General features: G+C 35.1%; 1 protein-coding gene across 11 annotated transcripts in view; it reads left to right on the plus strand.

Moving 5' to 3' along the window:
* Window positions 1-27,939, plus strand: part of CFAP54 (cilia and flagella associated protein 54) — a 233,219-nt gene that overhangs the window by 179,462 nt on the left and 25,818 nt on the right. For 10 of the 11 annotated variants that reach the window (XM_036237282.1, XM_036237283.1, XM_036237286.1 and 7 more), the window contains 5 exons: window positions 7,098-7,271; window positions 8,820-9,043; window positions 14,102-14,269; window positions 21,087-21,193; window positions 23,562-23,703. In XM_036237282.1, the coding sequence (XP_036093175.1) occupies window positions 7,098-7,271; window positions 8,820-9,043; window positions 14,102-14,269; window positions 21,087-21,193; window positions 23,562-23,703 (815 nt within the window). The remainder of the gene's footprint in view (window positions 1-7,097; window positions 7,272-8,819; window positions 9,044-14,101; window positions 14,270-21,086; window positions 21,194-23,561; window positions 23,704-27,939) is intronic. The other variant, XM_036237287.1, reaches the window with a different exon arrangement.

Below are 27,939 nucleotides of genomic sequence, written 5' to 3' on the forward strand. Positions count from 1 at the left end.
TTTCTTTATTATTTATGTAATCCCTTTATTATGGAAATTAACCCTTTAATGATGATATTATTTGTAAATATATTTTCTCAATTTATCAATTTTTTATGTTGGTTCAGTTCCATGAGGAAACTTTCTATTTCTATACAGTATAAATTATTAATCTTTTTTTTGATAACTTTTGGATTTCTGTCAGAGTTTGAAAGGTCTTCTCTACTCTGAGACTGTGAGTTCTCTCATGGATTCTTTTAATTATTTTTTGCAATCTTTTTGGAAGATGTTAAAAATGACAAATAGATATAAAAATAGTTTTTCTAGGTGACTACCGTATTTCTGTACTTTTTCTTCATTTCCTATTGATCTACCTATCCAGGGTTAAATAGCAAACTGTTTTAATTAGAGCCTAATAATGTATTTAATATATATTAGGGTAAGTCTCTGCTCATTGTCTTTGAAAATAAAATTTTTGTCTTGACTTTTATGATTTTTATTCATTTAACTTTGGAACCAACTTGTCTAGTTTAAAAGAAGTCCTCTTGCATTTTTATTAAGGTTGCATTACGTTTAGACATTAGCTTAGAGATAACTTACATTTTTATACTATTAAGTCATCTTACCCAATGTTGTATGCCCTTAATTTTTTTTTACTAGCCCCTTAAAAGTGTTTTAACTTTTTTTTTTTCAGATAGAACTTTATGTTTTTGTTTGGTTTATTTTTAAATATTTTATCCTTTTATTGGTATTGTAAATTTTTCCATTATATTTCTACTAGTTTTATGTATATGGAGGCTATTTTTTTAATTAGTGAGGTGACATTGGTTAATAAAATCAAATAGGTTTCAAGTGTACAATTCAGTAATACATCCTATGTATATTACATTGTGTGTTCACCACGCAAAGTTGAATTTCTTTCCATCACCAGATATTTGACCCCCCTCACCCTTATCTATCACCCGCTTCTACCCCTTCCCTCTGGTAGCCACCAATCCGCTGTCCCTGTTCATGCGTCTCTGTTTGTTTGTCATGTTTGTTGCTTTTGATGTCACGTAATCATTCATAAACAGAGTCAAGGTCAGCAAACGTTTTCCGTAAAGGGCCAGATAGTAAATATTTTAGGCTTTGTGGTCTTTCTCACCAGCTGTTTAACTCTGCTGTTGCAATGTGGCAAGAACTATAGACAAAACGTAAATGAATGAGCACGGCTGTGTTCCGTTTCAACTTTACTTACAGTCGCTGGCATTGTAATTTTATATAACTTTCATGTGTCACAAAATATTCTTTTTTTGATTTTTTCAACTATTTAAAAATATAAAACCCATTTTTAGTGCATGGATCATTCATAAACATGAATAGGCCTGATTTGTCCCATGGACTGTGGCAACAACCCCCGGACAAGGTGATTAATGGTCTGCTGCAACTAATATAATTGTTTCCTGTTTTGTATATCTGTAGTTTTTTTTTTTATTATTGTTGATACTATGTAACTTAGGGTATGAATATTCTTAACTATTACATCTTTATTATGAATTATACCCTATAACATTATAAAGGTTCTACTTTTGTTCCACTTAGTGCTTTTTGGCCAGAATTCTACCTTGTCTGATACTAGGTTCACAAATGTTGCTTTCTTTTGGTTTACATTTTCCAAGTACACGTCTGCCTCTCTTTTTATTTTCTATCTTCTTAATAATCTTATTTCAAATATGACTCTACGTAGAACATAGTTGGGTTTTCTTTGTTTTAAAGCCTGATAATATTTTTTTGATAATAAACAACTTTAGTCGATTTAAGTTAATTGATTGATGTGAGAGATGTTTAACATTATTTTGTATCATTTTATAATATGTATATAATAAATTAGATTTAAAGGTATAATTTCAGGGAAAAAACAATAAAATATTAGCCAACTTATTTAAGAAAATTAATTATAGTAACCCCCCAAATGATATATAATAAGAGAAAAGTCATCACTGATATTCAGCAATTAAAATACTAGATATATTTTTTAATTCCAACCAAATAAATTTGAAAACTGGAAAATTTATAATTGTGGGAGTAAATATAATTTACCCACATTACTTTAAATAGGTAAAAAAATTATATCTACCACTATAGAAGAAATAAAGTAATGTTAGAAATTAAAACTGAAAAGTTAAAGTTTATTAATTAATTTTAAAAGAATGGTAAACCCATTACATCTTAAAATTAATAGCATGTTAAAAATCTCTTTAAAATTTAGCTTAATGATGCTGCAGAAGGACAAATCTATGATGTGAATTTCTGTTATTCCAGAGGCATTTAAAACCATGTTGCACATCGGCAGACATTTATATTTGGTGATTTCTTTTCCTCCATAAGAAAGTCTAGATTTTTGACTGTATCTTTTGGAACATTCAGAGAACAGATACCAAAAAGAAGTTTTTTATCTTTTGCAGACTCTACAGCCTTTCCCAGGGCTTCTCTGCATTTTTCTAGACAAAGCTGGGGGAATAAAAATAGTAGGTTCATGGAAAGTGTATCTCTTCAGTGAAAAAATGTAAGCCCGTAAGGTATTACATTTACAAGTGCTTTAAAACAGATGAATTAAGATAAAAGAAAAAACAAGTTCTGAATCACACAGTTATGTAGTTGGAAAATGAAGGAGTATTTTAAGAGCCTTTTCAGATAATTGGATATTCTTAGTTGATACCAAACCAACACTAGATAAGTGATAATTTCTTGAAGGTTAGTTCCAGTGTAGAATAGGAAGCAATATCATTGAACTTTTTATACTCTGTTGCATTAAAATACATTAGTCTATCATTCATTTGAATAGTTCTTTTACACATGCATGAGTATAAAATATTGTGCATTAGACATTTGGTAAATAATGATTCCCTGGATTATGCAAAACTTCCAAATATTTATTGGACTATTAAAAAATAAAATTATAAAACTATCACCACCATTCTCATCAAAAAAATTTAAGTATTGGGAAGCTCTTGGTGGGATCAATATGATTATTTGGTGATTGAGAGATGAATAAAAGTTATTCTTTGTAATAATGTTAGTACAGCAAACTGAACATGGAAGAATTATTTTTAATTGAAGTAGAGTTGCCATACAATGTTATATTAGTTTTGGGTGTACAACATAGTGATTCAGCATTTATATACCTTATGAAATGATCATCACAATAATTCTAGTACCCATCTGACACCATAGTTATTATAACACTATTGACTGTTTTCCTCATACTGTACCATATACATTGCATGACTGTTTTTATAACTTGAAATTTGTACTTAACTTCATCCCCTTTTTTATCTACCCCCCATACCCCCTCCTCATTTGGCAACCATCAGTTTGTTCTCCATATCTGAGTTTGTTACTGTTTCGTTTGTCCATTTATTTCATTTTTTTAGATTCCACACAGAAGCGAAATCATATGGTATTTGTCTTTATTGGTCTGACTTATTTCACTTAGCAACAACATGGATGTTGCAAATGGCAAGATTTCATTTTTATGGCTGAATAGTATTCTATTATATATATTATATTACATATATCATATCTTCTCTGTCCATTCATTCATTGATACACCCTTAGGTTGTTTCCATATCTTGGCTATTGTAAATAATGCTGCAATGAACATAAGAGTGCATATTTTTTATTAATTTTTGTTTTCTTCAGATAAATACCCAGAAGTGGAATAGCTGGATCATATAGCAGTTCTATTGTTAATTTTTTGACTACCCTCCATATTATTTTCCATAGTGATTGTACCAATTTACATTCCTACCAACTGTGCATGAGGATTTCCTTTCTTCACCTCCTCTCCAACACTTGCTATTTCTAGTCTTTTTGATAATAGACCATTCTAACAGATATGAGGTGTTATCTCATTGTCATTTCGTTTTTCATTTTCCTGATGATTAGCGTTGGGCATCTTTTCACGTATCTGTTGGCCATCTCTATGTCCACTTTGGAAAATGTCTATTTAGATCCTCTGCTCATTTTTAAATTAAATTGTTTGTTTTGTGTTGACATTGAGTTGTTTGAGTTCTTTATATATTTTGAATATTAGTTCCTTATTGGATATGTGGTTTGCAAATATTATCAGGTAAACTTTTTAAAAGGAATTTACCGCAAATGTACCTTAGCACACAAGGTTGCAAAGAAAGAAAGAAGCAAGTGTGATATAGAAAAAGAAAAAAAGAAATGAAGGAAGGAAGGAAGACTTCCACTGTATTGCTACCCATACAGAAGCTTAGAAATATGTCAGTACCAACGAGAGCAGCAAGTTTGCAATCTCAAGAATGTCTTCAAGATGCATGAATGGATTCTGGGCAGCAGCAGAATAACCAAAAAGTTAGAAGATAGGAAGATGGTAAAGAATGGAAGCATTTCTTCTTCCAACAAGAAAAAAAAAAGCATTCAAAAATGCTAAGAAAAAATAGTCCTCAGGAATTCCTGGTTAAAATGAAAAAAATTAGAATATGACATGATTTTGACAAATTAGAATAAATAAAAGCAATCAATTTGATTTTTGTGCTAAGAACTCTGTCCTTTGTGGGTCACAAGGTTGTGATATTTACTTTTAGTAAAGTAAATTCAGTCACTTTACAGTGAACAGTACTTCTACAGTCATAATAACTTAAGCATTATTTATTGATTTTCAACTTCTGTAAGAAATAGGGTCTACTATATATAGATACAGAACAGAAATTAAATGTTACTAACTTGGTAGGAAACCTGGAAACTGGAAGGAAGTGAAGGGGTGGAGATGCCATTAGGTTGCAAAGTAAGACATCAAGAGATACTGTCTATAGTTGGTAGAACTAGAAAAAAAAGAGCTTTAGGATATCACTGATAGACTTAATGTGAAAATAATAGGGGAACTAAAAATGTTGATATAAATATAAAAACTTCAAAGTGAATAGGAATAGTTATGTGAGCTAGTGCCTCATCTGTCATAAAAGAAAGTCAATAGATATATATTTTTTAAAACTAATGATCCAGGGAAGTGGTATAAGGGAATCATTTAAAGAACTGGAACTAACCACTGAAAGAAACCATTGAAAGAAATAAAATAGACGTGTTTTAAAATGCTTGCCTCTGGGGATAGGAATTTTTATTTTTGATCATGTAAATTATAACTTTGATCAAAAAGCTATCATTTACTGTACTACAAAAATGTATAAAGTATCTAAGGTTTAATCTGATAAGTTATTAAACAAAAAAAATTGAAAGATAAGAAAACATATCATGTGCATAGTTCAGAAGACTCATTACAAGGTACCAAATCTTCTCAAAATGATCTGTAGATTTAATGTAGCTTCAATAACAATTTTATTAGGTTTTATTTAGTGGATTTTAACAAACTTATTCTAAAGTTTATGTGGAAAAGGAAAAAGCAATATTGATCAAAAGACTCTTGAAAATTAACCTAGTAATTCTGCCTCTAGGAAGTATGTGCATGTGTGTAGACAAGAGGTATTCAGCTATTCATAGCAGCCTTGTTCATAATAGCAAAGACAAAAACCACAGCCAACAAATCAAAAATTAGAAACAATCCTTGTGTCTATCAATAGTTGAACAGATAAACTGTTTTATATTCACAAAGTAATGGAATATAATACAGCAATGAAAAATCAATGGCTTTACAGCTACATGCATCAGCCAAGATGAATTTTTAAAGCATAATGTTTAGTGAAAAAAAGAATATCATAGATAAATACATGCAATATGATTTTCCCTATAAAGTTCCCAAAAGATAAAATTAGCAATATATTACTTATTAAATGATATGTAATACAGAATATATAATATATGAGTAAGGAGTAGAGGAAACATATAGGATTATTAAATTTTAGGTAGTGATTATTTCTAGAGGCAGGCTGAGGCAGAGAAGAGGAAATGGGATTAGAAAGAGCTTTATAGGCTCTCCTAATATGAGAATGACATATTCTGATAGCTAAGTTGGGTAGTGACTACATGCGGATTCATCTTACAATTCAAGAAAATATGCTGTGCCACTAACCATAGAAGATCCTGTTTATCTTTCCTTTATTTCTCTGTAGAGGCAACCACTGTCCTAATCAAATGTTATATATTTGTGTACATATACATAAATAATGCAAAGTATGGTATTGAGTTCTTTCAAATGTATACAAATGGTATCATACTTTATTTATCTTCTGGAACTGGCTTGCTCACCCAGTATATGTTTTCAAGATCTATCCAGACCACCCTTATCAAGGCCATTTTATTTTTTTAATTTTTAAAAATTTATTTTTATTATGGTGATATTGGTTAACAAAATCCAGTAAGTTTCAGGTATACAATTCAATAATATCATGCCCATTTTAAAGATGAGAAAATTAAGACTCTGAAATCAAAAGCCTAGAGAGGCCTAAGGCACAGAGAGGTTCAAGATCTCACACTAGTAAGTAGTGCAGCTGGAATTTGAACCAAGACACTATATTTTTGCCTTATAGATCTAGTAAATTCATCTTACATGAATAAACTTATTTTCCAAGTTTTTATTTATTTACGTACTTTTATTTTACAAACAACCCTGTAGTGAATATTTTGTGCAAGACTCTGAATTTTATGTAAGTATATGAATTTTAAATTTTATTAGATCGTGCTGAACTGCTTGCCCAAGAAGTTGTTCTTGCAAGTAGTAAATGAGAATTTCGATATCTTCACGTTATCACCAATATTTATTACTCTCAGATTTTAGTGTCTGTCATTTCCTAAAGGAAGTATTTGATTTTAATTTTCATTTCTCTGATTTTTAGTGATGCTAAAATTTGGCCATTTGGGTTTCCTTTTCTGAGTTTCCTGTTGAAATTTTTTGCCCACTTTTCTATTAGACTGTTTTATATTTTTTTATTGATTAATGCAAGGTGTTCTATATATTAGATAAAAACAATTCCTATGTTTTTTTAATATCATTTATAAGTCTGTCATTTGTATTTTAACTTTGCGTTTGTTGTCTTTTGTGATACAAACAAATTTAATCAAATATAGTCTCATGAGTTGAGCTTTTTTCCATGTATTATCATCTTTCAAGAAATGCGTAACATTTGTATTAAAAAATTTTTTTTTGTATTTACTTTCAGATAACTACCAAGTTGTCTTCCAGACTGGCTATACATTTTTTTACCAAAGTGATGATGTGAATGTCAACACAGATGCTAAAAAAAAGACTCAGACCAAAGTGGATATTACATGGATCCTTCTATTGCGCTACTATATTCACCTGCAAAGGATTAATAATATGAGCAAGCTTCTAGGTAGGTTTTTGATGTATTAAGAAAGAACATATTCCTTTCTAGTTTCTGTTTGTCATGTTTCTTATTTAGAATTATAAAATACTTTGATATCTCTGAATTCTCATCAGAAGATACTGGAATTCTCATATACTACCTGTAAGAATAACTTCACCTGACTTTTCAATAGAATAGTATTTGAATGTAATTGGTTTTCTTTGATATTCTATATATTTTATTTCACGTATTTAAAACAATATTATAAACAGGCATTCAGCGGCTTCTCATGACTGCTAAATTGACCCATGGTTCAGAATAGTTAAGAACCAGTAATCGCAATGTGAAAAGCTTATAAAATGAAGAAGGTGAAATTTTGGCTTTAAGGAGAGAGTCTTTTAGTATCCAGTATGTAGAAGAGAAGAAATGCATGACTACAGATAGGATATTTAACTCCATGGAGTTGTTTTGTTGTTGTTTTATTTTATCATTGGTGTATCTGAAGAATTTCCTGAAAAACTGATATAATCTCCTTTATATCAGTCTTTATTATGGTCTTGTGATGATGTATATTATTGTGTTTCATCTGTGCCCATGAAATTGGTAATCCAGTGTTACTCACCAGTGCAACAGTCAGAAAAGACAGTTTGACCCATACCAGGGCCCAGTGATGGAGAAGCCAGCAGGGCTAATACATTGAGTCGTAGGGTGGCTAAGCACAGTTATCAGGATTTAGCAGTAAGATAGACAAGCATCAGAAAGGGGTCAGGGGTAAAATTTACATCACGATGGGTACAAGAATAATGGAAGTTCAGTGGCTAAGGAAGTGAACATTAGCCAGTACAACAGACTTTGGTGATACCCTGTCCCGTATTGGCCCACCTCTGAATTCACCTGCTGACCTTACCATGTCAGACACCTACATTTTACTGCTTTTCTGCTCTGGGCTTTCTCTGAAGTTACTGAGGGTTGCCTAGCCCAAAGGAAGGATAGACTAGAAGTGCCAGGATTCTACACGCACAGGGAACTGATTGATCAATATTCTGACTTCTCAGTCCCTTGATGGGATAATTGTACATATCTATCTATCTATCTATCTATCTATCTATCTATCTATTTATTTATTTATTTATAATCAGAAGATCCTCTGCAGGACTGAGCCCTCATTGTTCATAGCTGTAGCCCATTCATTAATTCACTCTCAGTAGCTCTTTTCTCGATCACACTTGGCCTGTTCTCTCTCTTGTGCTCCTTGGATCACTTTTCAAATAAATTATCTGCACTTAAATTCTTGCTTGAAGATCTTTTGCGGGGAGAGCCTAAAATAAGACAGCTAGATAGAATATTTTTCATTGTAAGGCTTGGAACCTGAATTAACATCCTTACATGCTTCTGAGATATTCTTTCTGCAGCAAGAAGCAATTCCATTAGTGTATAAGCTCTCAAAATGGAGGAAAGTCATTGGCAGCCACTAGCTGAGGTGGGGATATATCAGAGAGTAAGCAAAACCCAGTAATATTGAGACGACTCTGTTATCTCACATGACTCTAAATTAAGGTATTTTTCTTCATGAAGCATCTCCAAAGGCAGATTCTGGAACTTCTTTGCCAGATGATACACTTTTCACGTCCCTTTTCAACTCTGGGTTGATTTTACGCCAAAAAGAAATGCATATTTTCCTAAGAAGATTCTTACAGCTGTATTCTTCCTCTTGTATTGATGAATTTCCAAGAGAATTATTGCAAGGTTTGGAAAATCCATCTTTTTCAGAAAAAGTCTTACAGGACTCATCAGGCAAGGTAATATTTTAAAACATTATATATTTTGTAAAACTTCTTAAAATCATTCTTATATTTCTGAAGGGAGCACATTAACCTCAATGCTGGCACAGTTTTCTAGTTCCTTCAGAATTCTTGGGGAGGCTCATTTCTGCTTCACCATGTAGAGAAGCCAACTAAATATATTGGATTTTTAGGGAAGTTCACATTTTAAGTGTTTTGGTATGCTGTTCTCATATATCTTCAGAATGTCTCAGAATTTTCTATATTTCTGCACTTAATATATCTCTCAGGCAGTCATTTTGCCAAGTTGCACAAATTTCAATATGACTCTATTAGAAAACTAGACTGAGAGTTTCTAAATGCCCACATTTCTTTGTTTTAAATATGTAATAATTTATTTTGTGTATTTTTTTACAATCATGAGTGTGAATAAATATGGATTTTTTTTTTTTGGAAAGTGTCATTAAATTGAATGGACTTTCCCAGAGTATGTAATATGGACACTTCTTTTAAGTTATCTGTTGAAAAGAAGTAAAAAGAGGAGTATAAATGAAGAGTCGTTTTGATTTTTAAAGCTATTAGGGTCTTGAATAACAGTCATGTTTGAATAAACTAAAATTGATGACTTGGAAGATACTGAAAAGTAAAGAGTTTTACTAAAAACAGGAATGTGTATTTGAAATTTCGTATATTGAGTAACATGTTGAATACTAACAATATGCGAGACACTCTTAGTTGGTGGAGAAAGAAGGGATGGATGAGGCCTAGTGCTTGTACATAGTTTAGGTGTGGTCCATGAGAAACATTGGTAGAGTTAGAACAGAAGAAAATTATGAAACTTCAGATATGTTTTTTAAGAGAAAATGGCAGGGCTAGTAGCAGACACAATGTAAAAATTAAAATATTTTAGTTATATTGTGAATAGTGGGTAGGGCTGATTGGCAAAGGATAGATGAAAGCAAATTATCCAAAGGAGAGATAATGAAGTAGTAAAGTTTTTGATCATAGGAATGGGAAGGAAAGGATGGATTGAAAGATATTGCTTAAGTAAAATTGAAAACAAAACAAAACAATTCAGTGACCCTTTGGAGACAGACAGTGAGGAAGAGGAAATAATCAAAGTCTATTTCACCCTTTGGAACCTCTGTGATCATTAGAACGTGCTAACACCATTAACAGATTCGGTGGAGGCTGCAGAGTGAGAACCTTTGTGCAGAAGGCTGGTGTTTTCTGCTCTGTAAATGCAAAGTTTGAGATTCCAGTTGACACAGTGTATTATAAGTTTCCAATATGAATTTTGAGATGAATAAATCAAGTCATTTGCAGAAAAATATTCATTCATTTTGACTTATCTTGAATTTGGACTTTACCATAAAAGGCTTTAATTTTTACCATTATAGACTTGCCCACATTGGATCCATGTTTCTACCATCGCCTCTCTCAGAGAAGTGACCTTGTTCCAAACTGGGAAACTGTGCTCATCTTATCCTACTAGAAAATGGTTTAGGGTACATAATACTTTTAAAAGGAATTGCTGTTTTAAACAAGAGAGCGGGGTGACTGTTAATAAATTGTGATTTTATAAATAAGTGGAAAGGCCACTAAGGAATATTTAAGAATTCAGTAAAAGAAGTGATTGTCACCTGGAGTTATGGAATTATCCCCAGGGCAGTGTATTGGAATCCACATGGGAGAATTTTTCAAATAACTTCTCAGATAACTATAGAATTGACACATTCAATACTCAGCACCCCAGTTTCCTGCCCCAATTCTAAATTATTTGAGAATTAAAAGAGTAAAGCAGATTGAGATTAAAATAATACCTTTATGGGTCATAAAGTTGATATTTTAGGATTTGGCTTCTATTTACTGGTAAAGGGGCTTCTTAGTAGTTAATAGCAAAGTGGACAGATTTGCCTATACAGCCATATGTTTTTTTTTGTTTTTTGGTTTTGGTTTTGGCTTTGGTTTTGGTTTTGGTTATTACAGGCCTCCTTAAAATCTGTGGAGACAGAGTCCTCCATTGTATGAAGGAGCATACAATGTTCCCTCCCTACAAATAGAGTGGAGCTGTGCATGGTCAAGATTCTTTCCCCAAATTCTCCACTCAGATAAATCGGTCCCAGGAGAGGAGCGAGCGGAGGTAGAAAGGTCAGGAATGTAATGTTAACGTCGGGCCCTCCCCCGGGAAGGGAGCGATAGGCAGTGGGATGCTATCCTTTCCATCTAACACTGAATTCCGATTCACCCTTCCTGGGAACTGAGACCCTCTTTGAAGGTCACTGCATGTGTCCCAGGTGCTTCAGGTGTTTTGGAGTAGAGGGCAATGAATGGGAAGGTTAGAACTATAGTTTTAATACACTTATCCATGTGAATATTTTATAAGTGTTCGGAAACTAATAAGTGTGGCTCCTTACATACTGTTCGGAAAGGAGCTCTGTACTTTATGTTAAGGGCAGCCTATCATTACCCAGTTCCTAAAAGGGATGCTCCAGTTGTACAACCCTGAATACCTTGTAAATACATGTGACATTTATAGTGGCAGCAACATTATCAAAGAGTTGTTTCACCCAGTTTGCTCTTTTTTTATATATATAATTAGTGTAACACTCTCCCAGGATAATCAGCTCTGGATATCACCGTTGCTTGCCTGACAGGTGCAAGCCACCTAACCATGTGTTCGTTTCACTGGGGTAGACAGCTAACAAGCATAAAGCCTTTGGATTTTTTTTTCAAAAAATAATCTCCAAGCTTGGCTGATTTTTATAATAACACTTTTGAGCCTTTAATCACTCAGGAGACTGTTTCAATCAAACCCCTTCCTTAATTTGATATTTAAACCTGTTTTTCTCCCCCACAAAGTGGATGCTTTTCCAGAATGATCATTGCTACTTGTCCTGCTCATCAGTTTTATGTCTGCATGTTGTCAGGTCTATCGAAGCTTTGTGATAGACAAACAAAGATACTGAGCAAATTACATTAAAAATTCCAAAAAAAGAAAGAGGATATGATTTAAATTGTGAACGGTGCTGAGTTATTCATGTTGAGACTGTGTGCCTGTGACAATCTGCGTAAGGTCAAATATTTGACTGGTGCAAAGTAATTTGTTGTTCACAGAATTGTGGAAAACAAAAGTTCTGGCAGGTCAGTTGTTTCATTCCTTTCAAAGAATAAATCAAACATATCAAAAGTATGCAGTTTATATCCCATCAATTAGCATGTGTAATTAATTTCATTAGCAACTAGATATTTTTTAAGGCAATGGAAAATTAAATGTCTATTTCGATATTGACTTCTGTTAAAATTTACCGTTATTAAACCATCATGCTAATAAACACTATATTGCAGAGAAAGGTATTTGTTTGTTATTTTTCTCCACTTATATAGTTATTAAATGTGAATTCTTTGCTAAATTAGTTGTCAGACTCTTGAAAGGCACTCAGATATGAAAAAACATGAGAATTAATTTTTGTGAATCAATTATTTACCTGAGTTTTTGGTGAACTGCCTGACATAGAATTAATCTTACTAAGCATTTAAAATGATTATTTAATGCTACTAATCTTGCTTATTGTGCATTTTGGTCATGCTTTTAGTGTCATAGTGCTAATAAGTAATCATTCTGGTTTATATCCTTTTATGATAGTCTCTAGACATTTTGAAAGTTTTTCACTTTTGATATTACCTTTCAGTCAAACATTTTTTTTTTCGGTAGATAACTTGAAAGGTTGATGTCTTTATTTCTCTTTTTATTTTATTCTGAAGACTTGCACTGACAGTCTTATATCTTGAATCGGCTCAGAAATAATGGGAGGTACAAAGCCTTTCAGAAATGCCAGCGTTTCTTTCTGGACACTGACATGTTTCCCTTGGTCACCAAGCCTTGAGATACTTTAGATGTCAGGAGTTTATTGGCACTGCTTCCCAGCCACCATACTGTAATCTTGGGAATAACCAGAAGTTAATTAGTATATTTATTATCTCTTAATATAATGCCGATTTTGTTAAAATTGTAGGCATGACTTCTTTTTATTTTAATTACAGTTGAAATTTAATATTATTTTATATTAGTTGCAGGTATGAAGCATAGTGGTTAGCCATTTATACAGTTAAACAAGTGATCCTGATTCCCACCCCCATGCTCAATTAGTCTAGTACTCACCTGGCACTATACACAGCTATTGTAATGTTATTGACTATAATCCCTGTGATGTACTTTATACCCATACCCTTCACTCTTCATAACTGCCAATTTATACATCTTAATCCCTTCATTTTTTTTAATCTAGCCCCCCAAACTCATCCCTCGTTCAACAAGAAGTTAATTTTGAAAATAATTTGTATTCTAAGAAGGGCCTTTTTAGTCTTGAGATATTATCACTATTATTATCTCTCTGGCTAGACTTATTTTATTGATATCGATCATGTTTTGCTTTCCTAGCTACCTTAAAAAACTAATAATTTATGAAATTACTAATTGCATTATACACATTTATGATTCTTAAAAACTCTTGATTTAGGGGCAGAGTTCCATTAAAGTAGCTGGGCCCAGATTCACCAAGACTGAACTTAAATCAGCCACACTCATTTAAAAAGTAAATGAAAATAATGGATTTTAATCTTTTAGAGCAAAAACTGTGTCTTATTTTGCACATGGGCACTGCAAAAAAAAATGTGCTATTGGAAAATAAATAATAAATTGTAATCACACCCTCAGTAAATTCATCAGCAGAACAAGCCAGAAAAAAGTAGGACATGTTCTTAGACTCCATGGCGACCTTGAGACTGAAATGCTAGCTAGCATGGACATTTTCCCCTTTAGGATTTTAATCTGGCAGACTCACCAAAGTAGAAGACATTCGTTGAGTTCTCTGAATTTTAAAGCATATTTTTCTTCAGGACAAACTTCTCTGTGGTAATCAAAGAGAGTTTTAAAATCTATATCCACAAAACAAGCTGAAACAATTCCCGGAGTTATCTAATGTAGCCCATATTAAATGCATATTAAATGAATGTTTTAAATATTGAATGTATTCATTACCAGCAATTAAACTGATGTTTCTGTTTGTTCCCTAGTTACTTCGTGACAGTTCTCTACACTCCATTTTATCATTAAAGCTCCTTCCCAGCCCATCTTGTGTAGAGCTGATATCAGATATGGCAACACAGGCTTTGAACAAGGAACTTTGCTTTCAATGGTACATTCCTCCCCTGGAAAGACCTCCAAAGGAAATAGAACCTATGGTATGTAATGTGATTGCAAAGCTAAATCTTACATTTAGATGTGAAGTTTAACTAGGCCATTCTAAATTGAAGAGTAGAAAACATCCTCTTATATAGATGAAAATATACAGCAATATAGGCTCTATATTATCTAAATGGATCCGAAAATAACTAAGAAATCCTGGGAATGGTTTTCTTTTTATTGATTTTGCTTACATTAGTATAGTGGTTTAGAACACAGAGTCTGGAGCCAAATTTCCTGGATTTGAATCCCAGCTCTGTCACTTAATAATTTTGTGATCTTCAGTATATTGGTTAGCTTTTCTGTATCGTGGTTACCCTCATCTGTAATCAGAGCTCACTGTGTAAACACCTAACCTCAGTAAATAATAGGTTTAATTTATTATTATCTCAAATTATTTTAAAATTCTGATGTCCTTTTAAAGTTTAATAACTTCAGATACATGTGTACTACACTTGATGAACATTATTTAAAAGAACCTTTTAAAGTTTCACAACAGTATCTCCATATAGATTCTTTAGCTGCCTACATTGGGCAGAAAAGAGAGTGAACTGTGCCTAATAGGCAAAATTAAAGTGCAGAGCAAATTGGAGAAAAACGGTTTGCCTCTAAATGCTGTTTACAAATTTGTACCGCGCATGTCGCTCCTTATTTTAGTATTTGTCATTATTATCTTTAATGCCATATCTTTATTTTTATCCTTTTCTATGTCCATATGCATAGATAGACATTTGCAACAATGTCAGCTGGGGAAGGGGGTGTGTGTGTGTGGGGTGGGGAAGGGCAGAGCAGGAGGAGACAGAGGCAAGAATTTTGGAGCAGTTCCGCATCAGTCCCTGAACTCTTGGCAACTGAATAGTGGTTCAGATTCTAGGAGAGCCTTGAAGGGAGTCAAGCTTTTAAAAATGGAACAGTTAGTCACTACTGCCTTTTACAGAGGAACCTCCTACTATAGAATTCCTTTGGTTGCTGCTCTAAGAGCCTCAGGCTTTTTCTCATAATGTTTGCCATATAGTTTTTCCCTATTTAGCACTTTTATTTGCTTTTTGTCTCCTTTGTGGGCCTAGTCCTTCACTTCCCAGCTCTTAAGTGCTGTCCCCTCCAGCTGTGCCTCTGGTAGTTTCTGCTGCTCCTTGACTCAGAGGACTTGCCTGAGACAGTGAAACCTCTTGGGCTCACCACCCCTCTTTGCTCTCCTCCCATTTGTCCCCCTCATCCTGCTAAATTTAGGCTGCTAACTCTGCTAACTCTTGGTCAATTAGTATCTCTTCCGACTCATACAAAAAGAGAAACTTTAAATATCACTCCCCAGAAACATGTAAAGCTATTTATTTCTCACGTTTCGAAAGTACTTTCCTTCCCAACCTATCCAAGTCAAATCCTTGCCAGATATTTGAAATAATAAATATGTAGTCTGTTTTGAGGACTTTAATGCAGTAGTTTTCAAATTGTGGTTCCAAGAGTACTCATAGGTCATCAAATCCATATAGTGGGTGATGAGTGGTATTTTTTTTTTTAAGAGGTAAAATACAAGAAAAAAAATAAGTGTAACGCATATAGTAAGTGAAAATATTTTCTGAAACTTTTTTTTTATGCTAGATATGTTAAAATCTAGATTACTCTTCAGCATATATCAGAGTTTATGTCCTTGCTCGCAAGAGAATCGCTGAAGTGAAAAAAGAGTGTATCATTGAGAGAGGATAAGAAAAAAGAAAGATAACATAGTTGGGAAACAGAATGTTTACCTGAGCAGCTAATTTTTGAAAAATGAGGAAAAATTATAAAATATAAAGTTCACTTTACAAGGCCATAGAAATATCACATCCATACCAGTTTGGGGCAGGAAGATCTGAGAAGTTAATACTAAGACTACATCTGTGGCTGATAATTAGAATAACAAGGTTTCATCTTCAACAATCATGTCTGGCAGTTAACATGGAAGCACCAACTGGTGTCAGAGATTAGAAGCAGAGCACCAGCTAACAAATTCTAATTTAAACAGGTTGCTTAAGTGACTTTCTTAAGCCACAAGCAAAGAGGCAGAATATACAGTTTTCTCATTTCTTAGTTCGGGGACTTTTTTTCCCTTTGACAATAGCATGCATGTCTTGGGTCATGATAAAAGATGTAGTTGCTGCCATAAACCTTAGGCAAAAAAATCAGGAAACACTGACTATATCTCCTCAGTTCAGAGATTCTATCTTTTTGAGAGGTAGCACAGGAATTTGTTGGATGATTTAAATATTGGTGCAGTTTAGCATTCATCTCTTCATTATGTTAGGCCTTTGGAGTAGAGTTTAATGCTGAATAATTGGCTGAAGCTCATGAAACCCACAAGATAATAGCAAAAGTGAACACTTACATGGAGCTTACTATATTTCAAACACTTTATTTATTTTTGCTTCACAACTATTCTATTAGGTAGGCACTATCATTGGCCCCATTTGGAAGGGGAAACTGAGACACAGGACGGCGGAATGCCACTTGACATGGGGGTCAGGATTGGAGCAAACTGACTCCAAGTCTGCACTTCTAAGCATGGCACTATGTTCAGTCCTCAGACGGTGGTCCTGGCTGCAGGCACTTGTAGCCTCTTGGCAGGATGGTAATGAAAAGTAATAGCTGACTTAGGACCTTGGAGTTCCCAGGGACTTAGAGGGTCATTGGATATCACTGCAAGTTGACATCACTTAGTTCACCTCAATCCATTTCAGTTTAAGCGCTGCACTGAAGCAGCAAAGTAGAAATCTGGGACTGGGGATTTAGATGTAAAATATTCAGATAATTCAGAGGGCTAAATATTCCATACCACAATACTTTAGGCTTTAGTTTATAACTTGGAGAAGTTTAGCTTTCATTTTAATGAACCTCCTTCCTAGACACTGGCTTTAAAAACATAAAGAATGGCTGATTTAACTCAGAGAGACATACAGCTACAGTTTAGCCTTAAACGGATGTAACATGATCAAAGATTTGTTAGCTCAAATTTGTCTCAAGATCATACCTTAGGACCTTAAGCTTTGTTCTACCTTATATTCTTGCTGGTTTTAGTACCCAGACTATCCAAGAGAATGCTTATATAGTAGGCTCCACCGGAAACCTTTTCTGACTTCTCTTGGTACCACCCACGTCAAATTTCAGATCTGAAAAGAAATAAAGAGAACAGAAACTTAGATTAATGCTCTGATTTTACAGATCAGGAAGCAAAGCCCCATATGGGCAAAGTGATTTGACCAGGGCTACGATTCATCAGTGACAAAAATAAAAATGGAAACTTAAGTCATCTAACTCTTAATATTCATTTCTTTATGACACACATATAACTTGACTGCTTACTATCTAATTAATAAAGCATTTATTGAGTGCATACCATATGCCAGGCATCTTGTCAGGTGATTAAGATACCAAGAAGAAGAAGTTATGAATCTCCTCCCTCTAGCAGACAAGGGGCTCTTCTTTCACTCATGCCTGGGCTCTAAGCATTGCTCTAAGTACTTAACATTGACTCATCGAATCTTCACACCAATCCGTGGGATGGAGAATACCACATCTCCATTTTACAGATGAGGAAACAGAGGCATAGCCTTTTAACAATTTGATCACACAGCCAGAAAGTGGAGGAGCCAAAGCCAGGCACACCTGCTCCGGAGCCCAGGCTCACTCAACTCTGCCAGTGAGTTTAGTGTTTTGTTGTTTAACTACTGCCCTACTTTATGCATGTCCAGTATGATTTGAGACTCTTATACCTTGAATGTAGTCGTCTGCTATGCGCAGTTGGAAAAGATTTTTGAACTGTATTGCAAAACCACTGACCAGTATCAGCCTAAGGAGGGAGCAAGTCATTTTCATTATTAGGCCTTAAATATCAGCCATGCTATTTAAATTTTTCCACTAAATGCTTTGGGGAACTTCATTAGCTCTTAACAGATCTAATGGAAATTTCAGAAATAGGAAGATATTAATTAACGTGTTCTAGGTGCTGCGAGCATTACTAAAAAAGTACGAGATGTCACTCTCATCCTCCGGGATTTTATTTAGATGCTAACCTGAGAGTCAAGGTTGACAAACAAATGAGAGCCGACACCAAAAGACAGTGTGTGATCTTGGGCTGATCTCTCTGGGACTTATTTAATTTTCTTTTCAGAAATGTTTTGTCAAATTTTCCCTAGTTTGAAGAACCAAAATTTGAAAGACTTCTAATGAATAAAAAAAGAACAGTTCTCTGTTTAGCTGTCCTCATCCCCTGAATTCTTTTCAGATGCAGTTACTTTGAACGCTTTTAAATGGGGCCTTTTTGGTTGTTTTTCCTCCCATTTATCTAAATTATATGTTCACATGGCGATTTCTTAAGTGATCAACTTCCCGCACTACCATAGAAGGTAGAGGTCAGCGTCAGCCTTTCCCTCCCTCTCACACACACTCTTCTCTCTGCACATTCTCCTCATCAAGTCCTATCATAATTCTTAAACCACAGTCAGTGTTTAAATTATGACCACGTAAATACTACTGACAACCAAGCCCAATAAAGTACTATTTTCTTCCTTCCTGTCTTCTTTCCTGAAGGAAAAAATTGCCTACTTTTTGTTCGCCTTATTATTCTCTGTTTTTTAGAAGCTCTCATTTTTCTTAAGTTTTCAAAGAACTATGCAATCCCTCTCTATTTGGTCAAACCCATAAGCTGATCTCTCAGTTCCATTTTTTTTTATCCTTCAGAGACATGCAAACTAGACTGATTGCTGTCATGACTCAGGTATCATCCTAAGAGCCCTATTCACTGTGCCTCTGAGAATTCCTTCCCCTGAGTTGGGGTTTCCTGGAACCCATGTTTTTTGCTCTCTTGATTTGTTTTCTCATGTCAAATGAACACATATTCCAGCTTCCTGAAAAAGGGTGAACTGGAGATGCTGATAGGTTGAGAAATCTGATCCCATTCACATTCCTAGTTCTTTATTTTGCCTTTTTTCCTCTGGTAGGTCTGACAATCTTCCCTCTGTGCCCTCTGTTCTGAAATTCCGTGATGTACATTGGTGTGGGTCTGTCATTCACTGTGCTAGATACTTAGGGTGCCCTTTCAATTTCGAAGGTACATTCTTCAGTTCATAGAGATTTTTTCCTTTCATAATTTCCTCCCTCTGATTATCTCTATGCCTTCTGGAATTTTTAATATTCATATTTTGAACCTATTGTTTACTTTTCTCATCTTTATATGTTTTTAAATTTAGGTCTACTTTATATTCAACTTTATATTTTAAATGTTTATTGATTGTTTAGTTGTTATGATTATATTTTTTAATTATTAAGAGTTTTATCTTGTCCTTTATTGTTCCATTTTCACAGCACTGTGTTCTTGTTTCACAGATGTAATATTGTCTTTCTTCTTTCTGTGAGGATATCAACGTTCCACTCAAGTTTTCTTATGCTCTTTGTCGTCTATCTGATCCTCCAGATTCCTTTCTTATATTGGTTTTGGTCACTGCCTTTTATTTCATGTCTAGTGACTGTTGGCTATCCATTCATGTTTGGAGGCACTAAGAAGCATATTGGGTCAGGCTTATCGGTTTATAGGCTTCACTGTAGAGTAACTGCAGGAGCCAGAAGTTTCGTTGGAGGATGCTTTGTTCCAGGTGTCCTGCATTCTGGAAAAGGGTTGGCACAGGGTAAGGGGATATCCCTTGTGCAGAATACAGACCTTCACTTAATTCCATTGTTTCTAGTTCAGCACCTCAGCCCTGTACCTAATGTCCCTGAGCATAGATCTTTTCTGAGTTAATTTGAGCCAAGAGGAAAGTGAAAGATGCTCTCCAGGAGAAAGGACACAAGGGAACTGGGGAGTCTCCTGGTAGCACTGGCCCAGAGAAAGGAGGTGAGTTAAGGGCCCTGATGCCTCCAGGCCCCAAGCCTTTTCAACAGTCTCAATCAGGCTTAAAGTTGGCAGCCCCTCTCAGGGCAGTTAGGGCACAGCCTTTCTGCTCCGCCGAGTCAGCTGTGCTCTTCCTAGTGCTCCATCCTTCAAAGTGTTGTTAACATCTCTTGATGCTTCACCTCCTCTCTTGTTATTTCTGTCTTCGTTGATTTATGCCTTAAAAAAAAATCCCTCTACTCTTATTTCAGTTTGACTTTTGAGGAAGCAGAGATAGCACATGCACTTAGTTTCGACTGGTTGCCCTGGGCCTCAGCTTTCCTATATGTAAAATGAGGGATGTAGTGATGCAGATCATCACTAAGATTCTATGGATCTCGAATTTGATGGATTTTTACATGACCGTAAACAGGTTGTGTAGGACTGACTCTAAGGATTGTCATATTTCAAACAGGGAGACTACTAAGCCTGAGTCATTAGAAGAGTTTCTGTCATAGAAGTGGGGACTAGAAAATCGTGTGTGAATTGAGTAACTGGAGAGAAGAGGAAGGGAACAGTGTAAGTGAATGCAGAAAAGAGGCTATGACCACTGTGGGAAAAGTGCAAATTGAGAAGTAACAAGGAACAGTTAGATCCTCACCGGGCATATATTTAGAACTTGTCGAAGGAGGCTTTCAAAGGCTGAAATTTAAACTTAACTGCAGTAAGAAATATCAGTCTTCAAAAATAATATAACATTGGTACCAAATAGCATTTCATTTCATCTTATAACCTTTGTACAACTCTTATTCATATCCTTCTCCTTAAAGCGAATTGAAAAAAATCCCCATTTTTCTTTTTCAACGAAAAACTTTTTAAAGTTTAATGATATTATTTTGAGAACTGATACTGCATTTTTTTTTGAGGCAAAGTGTAATTTAATGTCACATTTTACGTGCCTTTTAATTTTCCTGTAGGTTTTATTGTTGTATGCATACAACACAAAGCCCCTGAAGATTACAGATGTGAAAAATGACGGTTACAACAGCGCACATGCTGGCTCTGTTTGGCTTCCACTGAACAGGCAAGTGAAGACGGATTATCCACAACTCTAACCCTGACTGTTGATATTTTCATAAGAACAAGCTGTTTTTAGTAACATACAAGGTAAAGCACAGGAGAAAGAACCTTTAGAAGATGTTTAGAAAAAAAATCTTCATTTTACCTAGAGGAATATGATATTGCAGTGGTGAAGAGCACAGATTCTGAATCCGGCCCGCTTTGGTTCAGATGCCAGTTGCTCCTCTTACTGTCTTGAGCAGGATGCTTAACCTGTCTGTGCCTCATTCTACTCATCAGCAAAATGGGAATAATGATAGAAGTACCAAGAGTTGTTGGAGGAGCAGTTCCTGACACTGTATGAAGCTTGTAGCGAGTACAGGATGTTGCCTGTGCAATATTTTGCCTAAAATTGGGAGAAGGGGGGGGTGTTAAAAAGTAATTTAACGTAGCTCTGAATTAGGTTGCAAAATGAAGCCCAGACTCCACCATATCTCTTGTCTTATCCTTTCTTCCTTATCCAGCCTTATTTCATATTGTTCCCTAGTCAAATGCCTCAGCTTCAGCTAGGTTGCTTTTCTCCTTCTCCATCAAAACGGGCACATCTCTAACTGTTGCTCATACCTGGTTTCCCGCTTTTCCTATTTCACTTTAACAAATTCCTTGGTTTTTTAAAATTCTTGTCATTGCTTAGTTAATTTAATTTCGATTCCATTTTTCATTGCCCTTATGACCTCAACCTCCATTTCCTCAGTTGTAAGTTGGAAATAATACCTCTTCTGCCTACCTTTCAGGGTTATTATTAGGATCAAGCCAAACAATGCATGCACATTCTTTGAAAGGCTGCAGCACAGGGCAGATGTCAGGTCTCATTACCGGATCCTGTGTCTGTTAGTGTCAGCACTTGGCCCAGCTAGACACCTAGTAAATGCTTAGGGAACAGAGACTCTGTACTTCTCTGTCCTTCCCTGGAGAGCCTTGTTCGTGCTGCATGATTTGCATTCCGAAGGACTCTTTGCCCGCAGTATGAACGAGAATAAAGAGGTGTCTCAAGAGCTGGCATGTTTTTTGTTTTGTTTTGTTTTGTTTTTGTTTTTGTTTTTGTTTGTTTGTCAAGTGACATAAAATTTAGGCACAGATCATATATCAGCACAGCTAAGCCACAAAATCAGGAAACTGTGTGCTGCCTTATGTACATCCAAAAACATGGGGAGATTTTTTTTCCAGAACCCAATGATGAAAATGATTACAATTTATGCAAAGTAGAAGGTAATCAAATTGACAGTGTTCTTTTTGTTTTTTATTCCAAAAAGTTGTTAATTTTGGTCTGTTCATGGCCAATGGTAAGGTTACCAGAGTGGAGACATGCCCCTGTCACTGAGGTTATCACAGAGGAGGGTGCCCGATAACCTTTCATCCATCCATTGGTGGCACTACGAAAATGGGCTGCTTCTGTCAACCAAGGTGGCGTTTCCTGTGTTCTTACAAGGGTCAAGATAAGATCAGTTCTTGAGGAGTTGCTCTTGTTGATCATCCTTCAGAAGGCAAAATAAGGGGACACTCTGGGAAATTGAAGAATCGTAATTCCTGAAGTTTTTCCTAATGCCAGTTTGCTTTCTGGGATCATTTAGTTCTTTTCCATAAAACTTCTCCTCCTTCCTTATATGGGGACACTGGCAGCACACACACATACGGCATGCATGTGCACACTGTGCCTGTATCGTAGAGTCACTGAGGGTCATGCAGGTGGCTGTTCGCCTCCTTCAACTGTTTCAAGGCTTTTCCGTCCTCTGACTCTACTCACCTCTGCCTTCAGAGCATCCACTGGCCTCTGGCTCCAGAAGCTTCCCATCCGCAGCGTAATTGCCACTGTGTCCTCTGCCCTCCTCTGCTTTTGCTTTTCCTTCTACCTTAATTTTTCTCCCTACCCTCCACTTCACCATATACTTCAGTGTTGGTTTTTTTAGAGCCATTGTTAACTCGTCATAATTCTTCCCTTTAGGTCAGCCAGGGAGTCAGAGCATAACATTAAGGTTTACATAGGGGTAAATCTTTTGTCATTGCCTGGAGTTTTTTTGCCTCATGTGTTTATTTTCTTGGTTTTCATCTTAAGCAGTATTTTGGATATGTACATTTCCTTCATTGCGCCTGTGCCAGTTTGTAATAATGTATCTATTTGAGTGTATAACTAGATCACAAACATACAGGTTAGAGACTTGTCCCTTTGCTCGTATTCCTTCAATGAAGGAATAATTAAATAAGTTATGTTTAGGGGTGCCGGAAAACTGTGTTAGATAACTAAGGACGTTCTTTATACATATCGTTGACTCTCAGAATAAATAAATGTCTTCCTTAACTTATATCTTTCTTACATATATTTTTGTTATTTTTAGAGTTATTTCAATTCATGAGAAACTATCCAATCTTGCACAAATAGCTGAAATATCATTGCCAGCAATTCCTGAAATTATTTCCGATGAAAAAGTAACTGAAATACAAGAAATGGAAGACAAATCAATTGATAAAGAAATGGAAGTAAGTTATTAAATAATAGAAAATTACATTGCTTTGCAAGATGGATGCCATTATATATACTTAAATTATTTTTTTACTTCATTAGAACAGAATTATATCACTAAACTTGAACTTTGTGGGTTTTCTGCCCTGTATATGCTCTATATAGAGTACCAATATGACCCAACTTTTGAACATATAAGTAGTGTTTCCTTTAAAGCTCTTCGCAGCATATCAGTCATAAGAATATGATGGTGAATGAAAGCAAAGCCAATGTAGAGAAATCATTCAGATATAACTATGACTCTCAAGAAACAGTGTTCTATAACTTTATAACATTACTTTCAATTTCTCATTCAAAGTTTATTATTTGAGCATTTTTTATTATCCAAATAATGCCTGAAGGATAACTAGTAAATATAGTTAAGCATATATCTATGCAGATATATTTTTCTATGCATATATATTTTTCTAATTAAAAAAACATTATCCTTACAGTATACTATTAATCTGATTACACAGTTTATGCAATTGAATAGTTTTTATGACTGATGTTTGTATTTTAGAGAAGAGGTTGTTTCCCTTCTACTCCTCCTAAATTCTAAACCCATTGAGAAATGAGACACAGAAAATGACTATATAGAGATCAAAATGTCAGCATCATTACTGACAAAGCAGATTAGCCAACATGGCTTTAGATTTGTGTCCAAATGATTACTTATTAATATTTCACCCCTGAATTAGCCAAACTTGTCTACCTAGTCACACAGTCAATTAGCACACCTGTATAAGCCATAAGATGTCCCCACTCCCCTTCTGCCCCTGTCATCCTTACTGCATGGAGGAGCAGAGAATAATTGTCTGGCAGGCAGGGCACCTCCAAAATGATAAGCAAAGGTTGCCTAGAAGGGGCAGAGCCTGACATGCTCTGATGCTTTTCCAAAACTCGCCAGTCAGATGAGTCACCTCACACTCTTGGCAGCAAATTGGGGATGATGGGTCTGAAAAAATCCGAAGTGCCTCTCCTCCTCCAGGACCAGAGTGGGGACTCCTACCCTCTTGAAAACGAGAGGAACAAGGGTACATGTTCTTTCCTTATCACCTGCTCTTTGAATTTCCATTTGCACATTAATCCAATTTTTTGAGAGAAATATTCTGTAGTTACTGCGGCCATTTGAAAAAAATCAAATGGCTGTACAAAGTTTACAATGAAAAGAAACAATCTCCTGACCAAACTCTCCTGTTTGAATTCCTGGACACTTGGGTCCCATCTCTGTTTTCCTTCTCTGAAAACTTTCAGGATCTTTCCTTTGTTTTTAGTCTGTTTTGTCTTTTTTCTTAAATCACTTTTTCTTAAATCACTTTCTGCCAGGTTAATATTTATTTGGTTACCAATAACAAGACATGTTTAATTCTTAAAGACTATTATTGGTATGGCTCTTTTTGTTTTCATGTTTATCTCATCTGTGCGCTCATATGTGAAAGTGTAAAAGTTGGCAGCTCTCCTGATTTTCAGAATATACTTGCTGGCATTATTTTCAGTCTGAATTTACCAGTAGAGTGAGTATATTTTTCATTACTGTGACAACAACAAGCCTAGCTGTAAGAGGATTTATCCAACAAGAACAATTAGTCTTTGCAAAATGCAACTTTCCAGTATTTACGTCTCTTGTGCTCTGTGCTTGCATTTATCATAGAACTGTCTTAGAATTTTAGTTACACATTCTCTTCAGTATTCTCAGATATTAGAATATGAATTACCAGGTGTTTAATGATATTAATGATATACTGACTGCTGATAACAAATCTCCCAATAGATCAGATATCTCAAACTCTTGGGGTTTCATATACATAATTATTTTCCTACATCGCATGGTTGCCTTTTCACGTCCGTTTTCAAGAAGAACTCAGCTCTCATTTTGTTTTTGCACTTCCCGCGTAGATCACTTACAATCACAGTTTTTCGGTGGCAGACTAAACTTTTCAGATTGCTGTCTTTGAGCTATATTCTAGAATATCCTTTACTGAAATTGTCCTTGAATATATATATATATATATATATATATATATATATATATATATGAATGATTATTTTCTCCCGAATCCATTTGTCTTTTCAACTTAGACTGTCCAACACAGGAAAGCGAGAGTCTGTAAGGGTAAAGATTCTAGGTTCTGCTTAGCCACTCAGCTTTACTACCTATGGTCAATTACTTAACCTTTCCTGGGACTAATTTTCCTTTCATCTCTAAAAATGATTCTTTTGCCCAAATGCTGCTCTCAGATGAAGAGATGGAACCCGTGGCTGATGTGAGAGTCATCAGAATTTTTCTGAAGGTCAGATGTAGGTATCAAATTGATCACAATCAGCCCAGCATCTGAGCTCAGAGACTGACTCTGTGTATAAACAAATTAGGAATAAATAGGAGGAAAGAAGGGCATTTGAATATAAGCAGAGGGCGGAATCCAGAGGGTCTGTCTTGCCCTAACCAAGGCTTGTGACTTGCTTTCATGTCCTGACTAGAATGGTGCACGTGTGAGTCAGTCCTTGAGCAGAACAAACTCATTTCAGTCCTGATGTCCTCTGTGCTTTTGAATTTGTTCTGTTCTCCAACTTAGAAAGTGCTCCTTCAAGTTTAAGTAGGGATTTTTTAGATACGTTCTAGTTCTGTTCTATGTAAGACAGAATGTCATCAAATGAAAGAAAAACTAGTATTTGTTTTGGTGAATTGGCAAACTAATTTGTTTATAACATTTGAAAACTGAGAAATGGAAGGAACATATAAAGTTTTCTTTTTTTCCGGTATACCAACCAGGACTTAAGAAAATAAAGCAGCTAAATCCTGGGTTATAGCAAATAAATCCCATTGACTAAGTCTGCCAGTTCGTTGTCATGACAACCTTCACTTGGAGCTAATTTGAAGTTTTAACTAGGACACTTGAAGAGATCAATTATGGTCAAGAATTAGACGAGAAGTCATAACCTCTATAATCAAATACATTTATTTCTATCTCAGTATAGATTTTTGGTGGGTTATTAAATACGAGAGTTCAGAAATTGGGCCTTTTGTTGATATTGGGGGTATCTTGTTCTCTTTCTCATTCCCTTCCTTTTCTTCCCCTTCCCTCCCCTAAATCCCTATGGTCTGGAATAAGCCAAGAACTTCAGAACACAGATATTAATTTAAGATGTATTGAGAGGGCCACAGAACAGGTGTTCCAGTCCCTTCTGGCTTGAAAACATTGTATGTCCTTTTTCTAAAATGAACAACATCAGCTCAGAATGACTAAGTTATTTTAACCTGTCATTCACACCCTTAGGGGCATCTTGAGAGTATATCAGCTACTTTAAATCATATGAAAACTACAAACCATCCTGATTTTAAGACAAAAACATCATTTTGGAATGATAGCATACTTACATGAAAACCTTAAAATATGTTTACCAAGTCATCCAGGTTTAGTTCAGCAAACATGTGTGGAATACCTGAACTGTGCAAGGCAATTAAAATTAGTCATCACATTATCCCAAATATTTAAGTAATGTGAAAACAAAATAAAATACAATCGAACATTAGCATCAATTAAATTACTTTTGAGAAACAATTTTTTGTAAAAATTTTTCAGGCTTTGTGATATAAGGACATACATAAATCAGTAACTAGGTCCCTGTCATGGAGAAGTTTAGTTATTGTATAAGTATGGTTGTAGGTACCCAGGTGTCATTTATAATGAGCCAGCTGCCTGGTGGTCTTTTAGCAAGCAAAGTGTGGCATTCAAAGAAACATCAATCCAATGTTTAGAAACAATGGAAATGATCTAAATCTGTATGGAGTCTCTTCGAAGAACATCCAAGAAAAAAATCCTTTCATGATATATAGCAAAACTTCTCTTTAGTCTTCTTTTCCCAAAATATGCTCTTAATTTCTCTGACCTCCACATGGGCTTTCCAACAACATCTGTCTCATTTGGCTCAAACTCCTAAAGCTTTCCCTTGGACCCAGTCTGCATGGTATTAGTTTCCTCTCCCTTTCCTGTTCTGGCTCAGCTCTTTATTATGTAATTCAACTTAGTCTCTCTGACTTCTTCCAGTTTTCCTATTTCCCCCATTATCTGGATTCTACACATTACAAAGGGTAGGGGTGCTAGAATCCTTCCTTCTCAGTGGGGGGTTGATGCAAACTATTCTAATTCATCACTTTTTAAATCTCATTGGTAAAGGTGTGTGTGTGTGTGTGTGTGTGTGTGTGTGTGTGT

Source organism: Rousettus aegyptiacus, unplaced genomic scaffold, assembly GCF_014176215.1.
Source record: "Rousettus aegyptiacus isolate mRouAeg1 unplaced genomic scaffold, mRouAeg1.p scaffold_m13_p_2, whole genome shotgun sequence".
In the NCBI taxonomy this organism is placed as follows: Eukaryota; Metazoa; Chordata; class Mammalia; order Chiroptera; family Pteropodidae; genus Rousettus; species Rousettus aegyptiacus.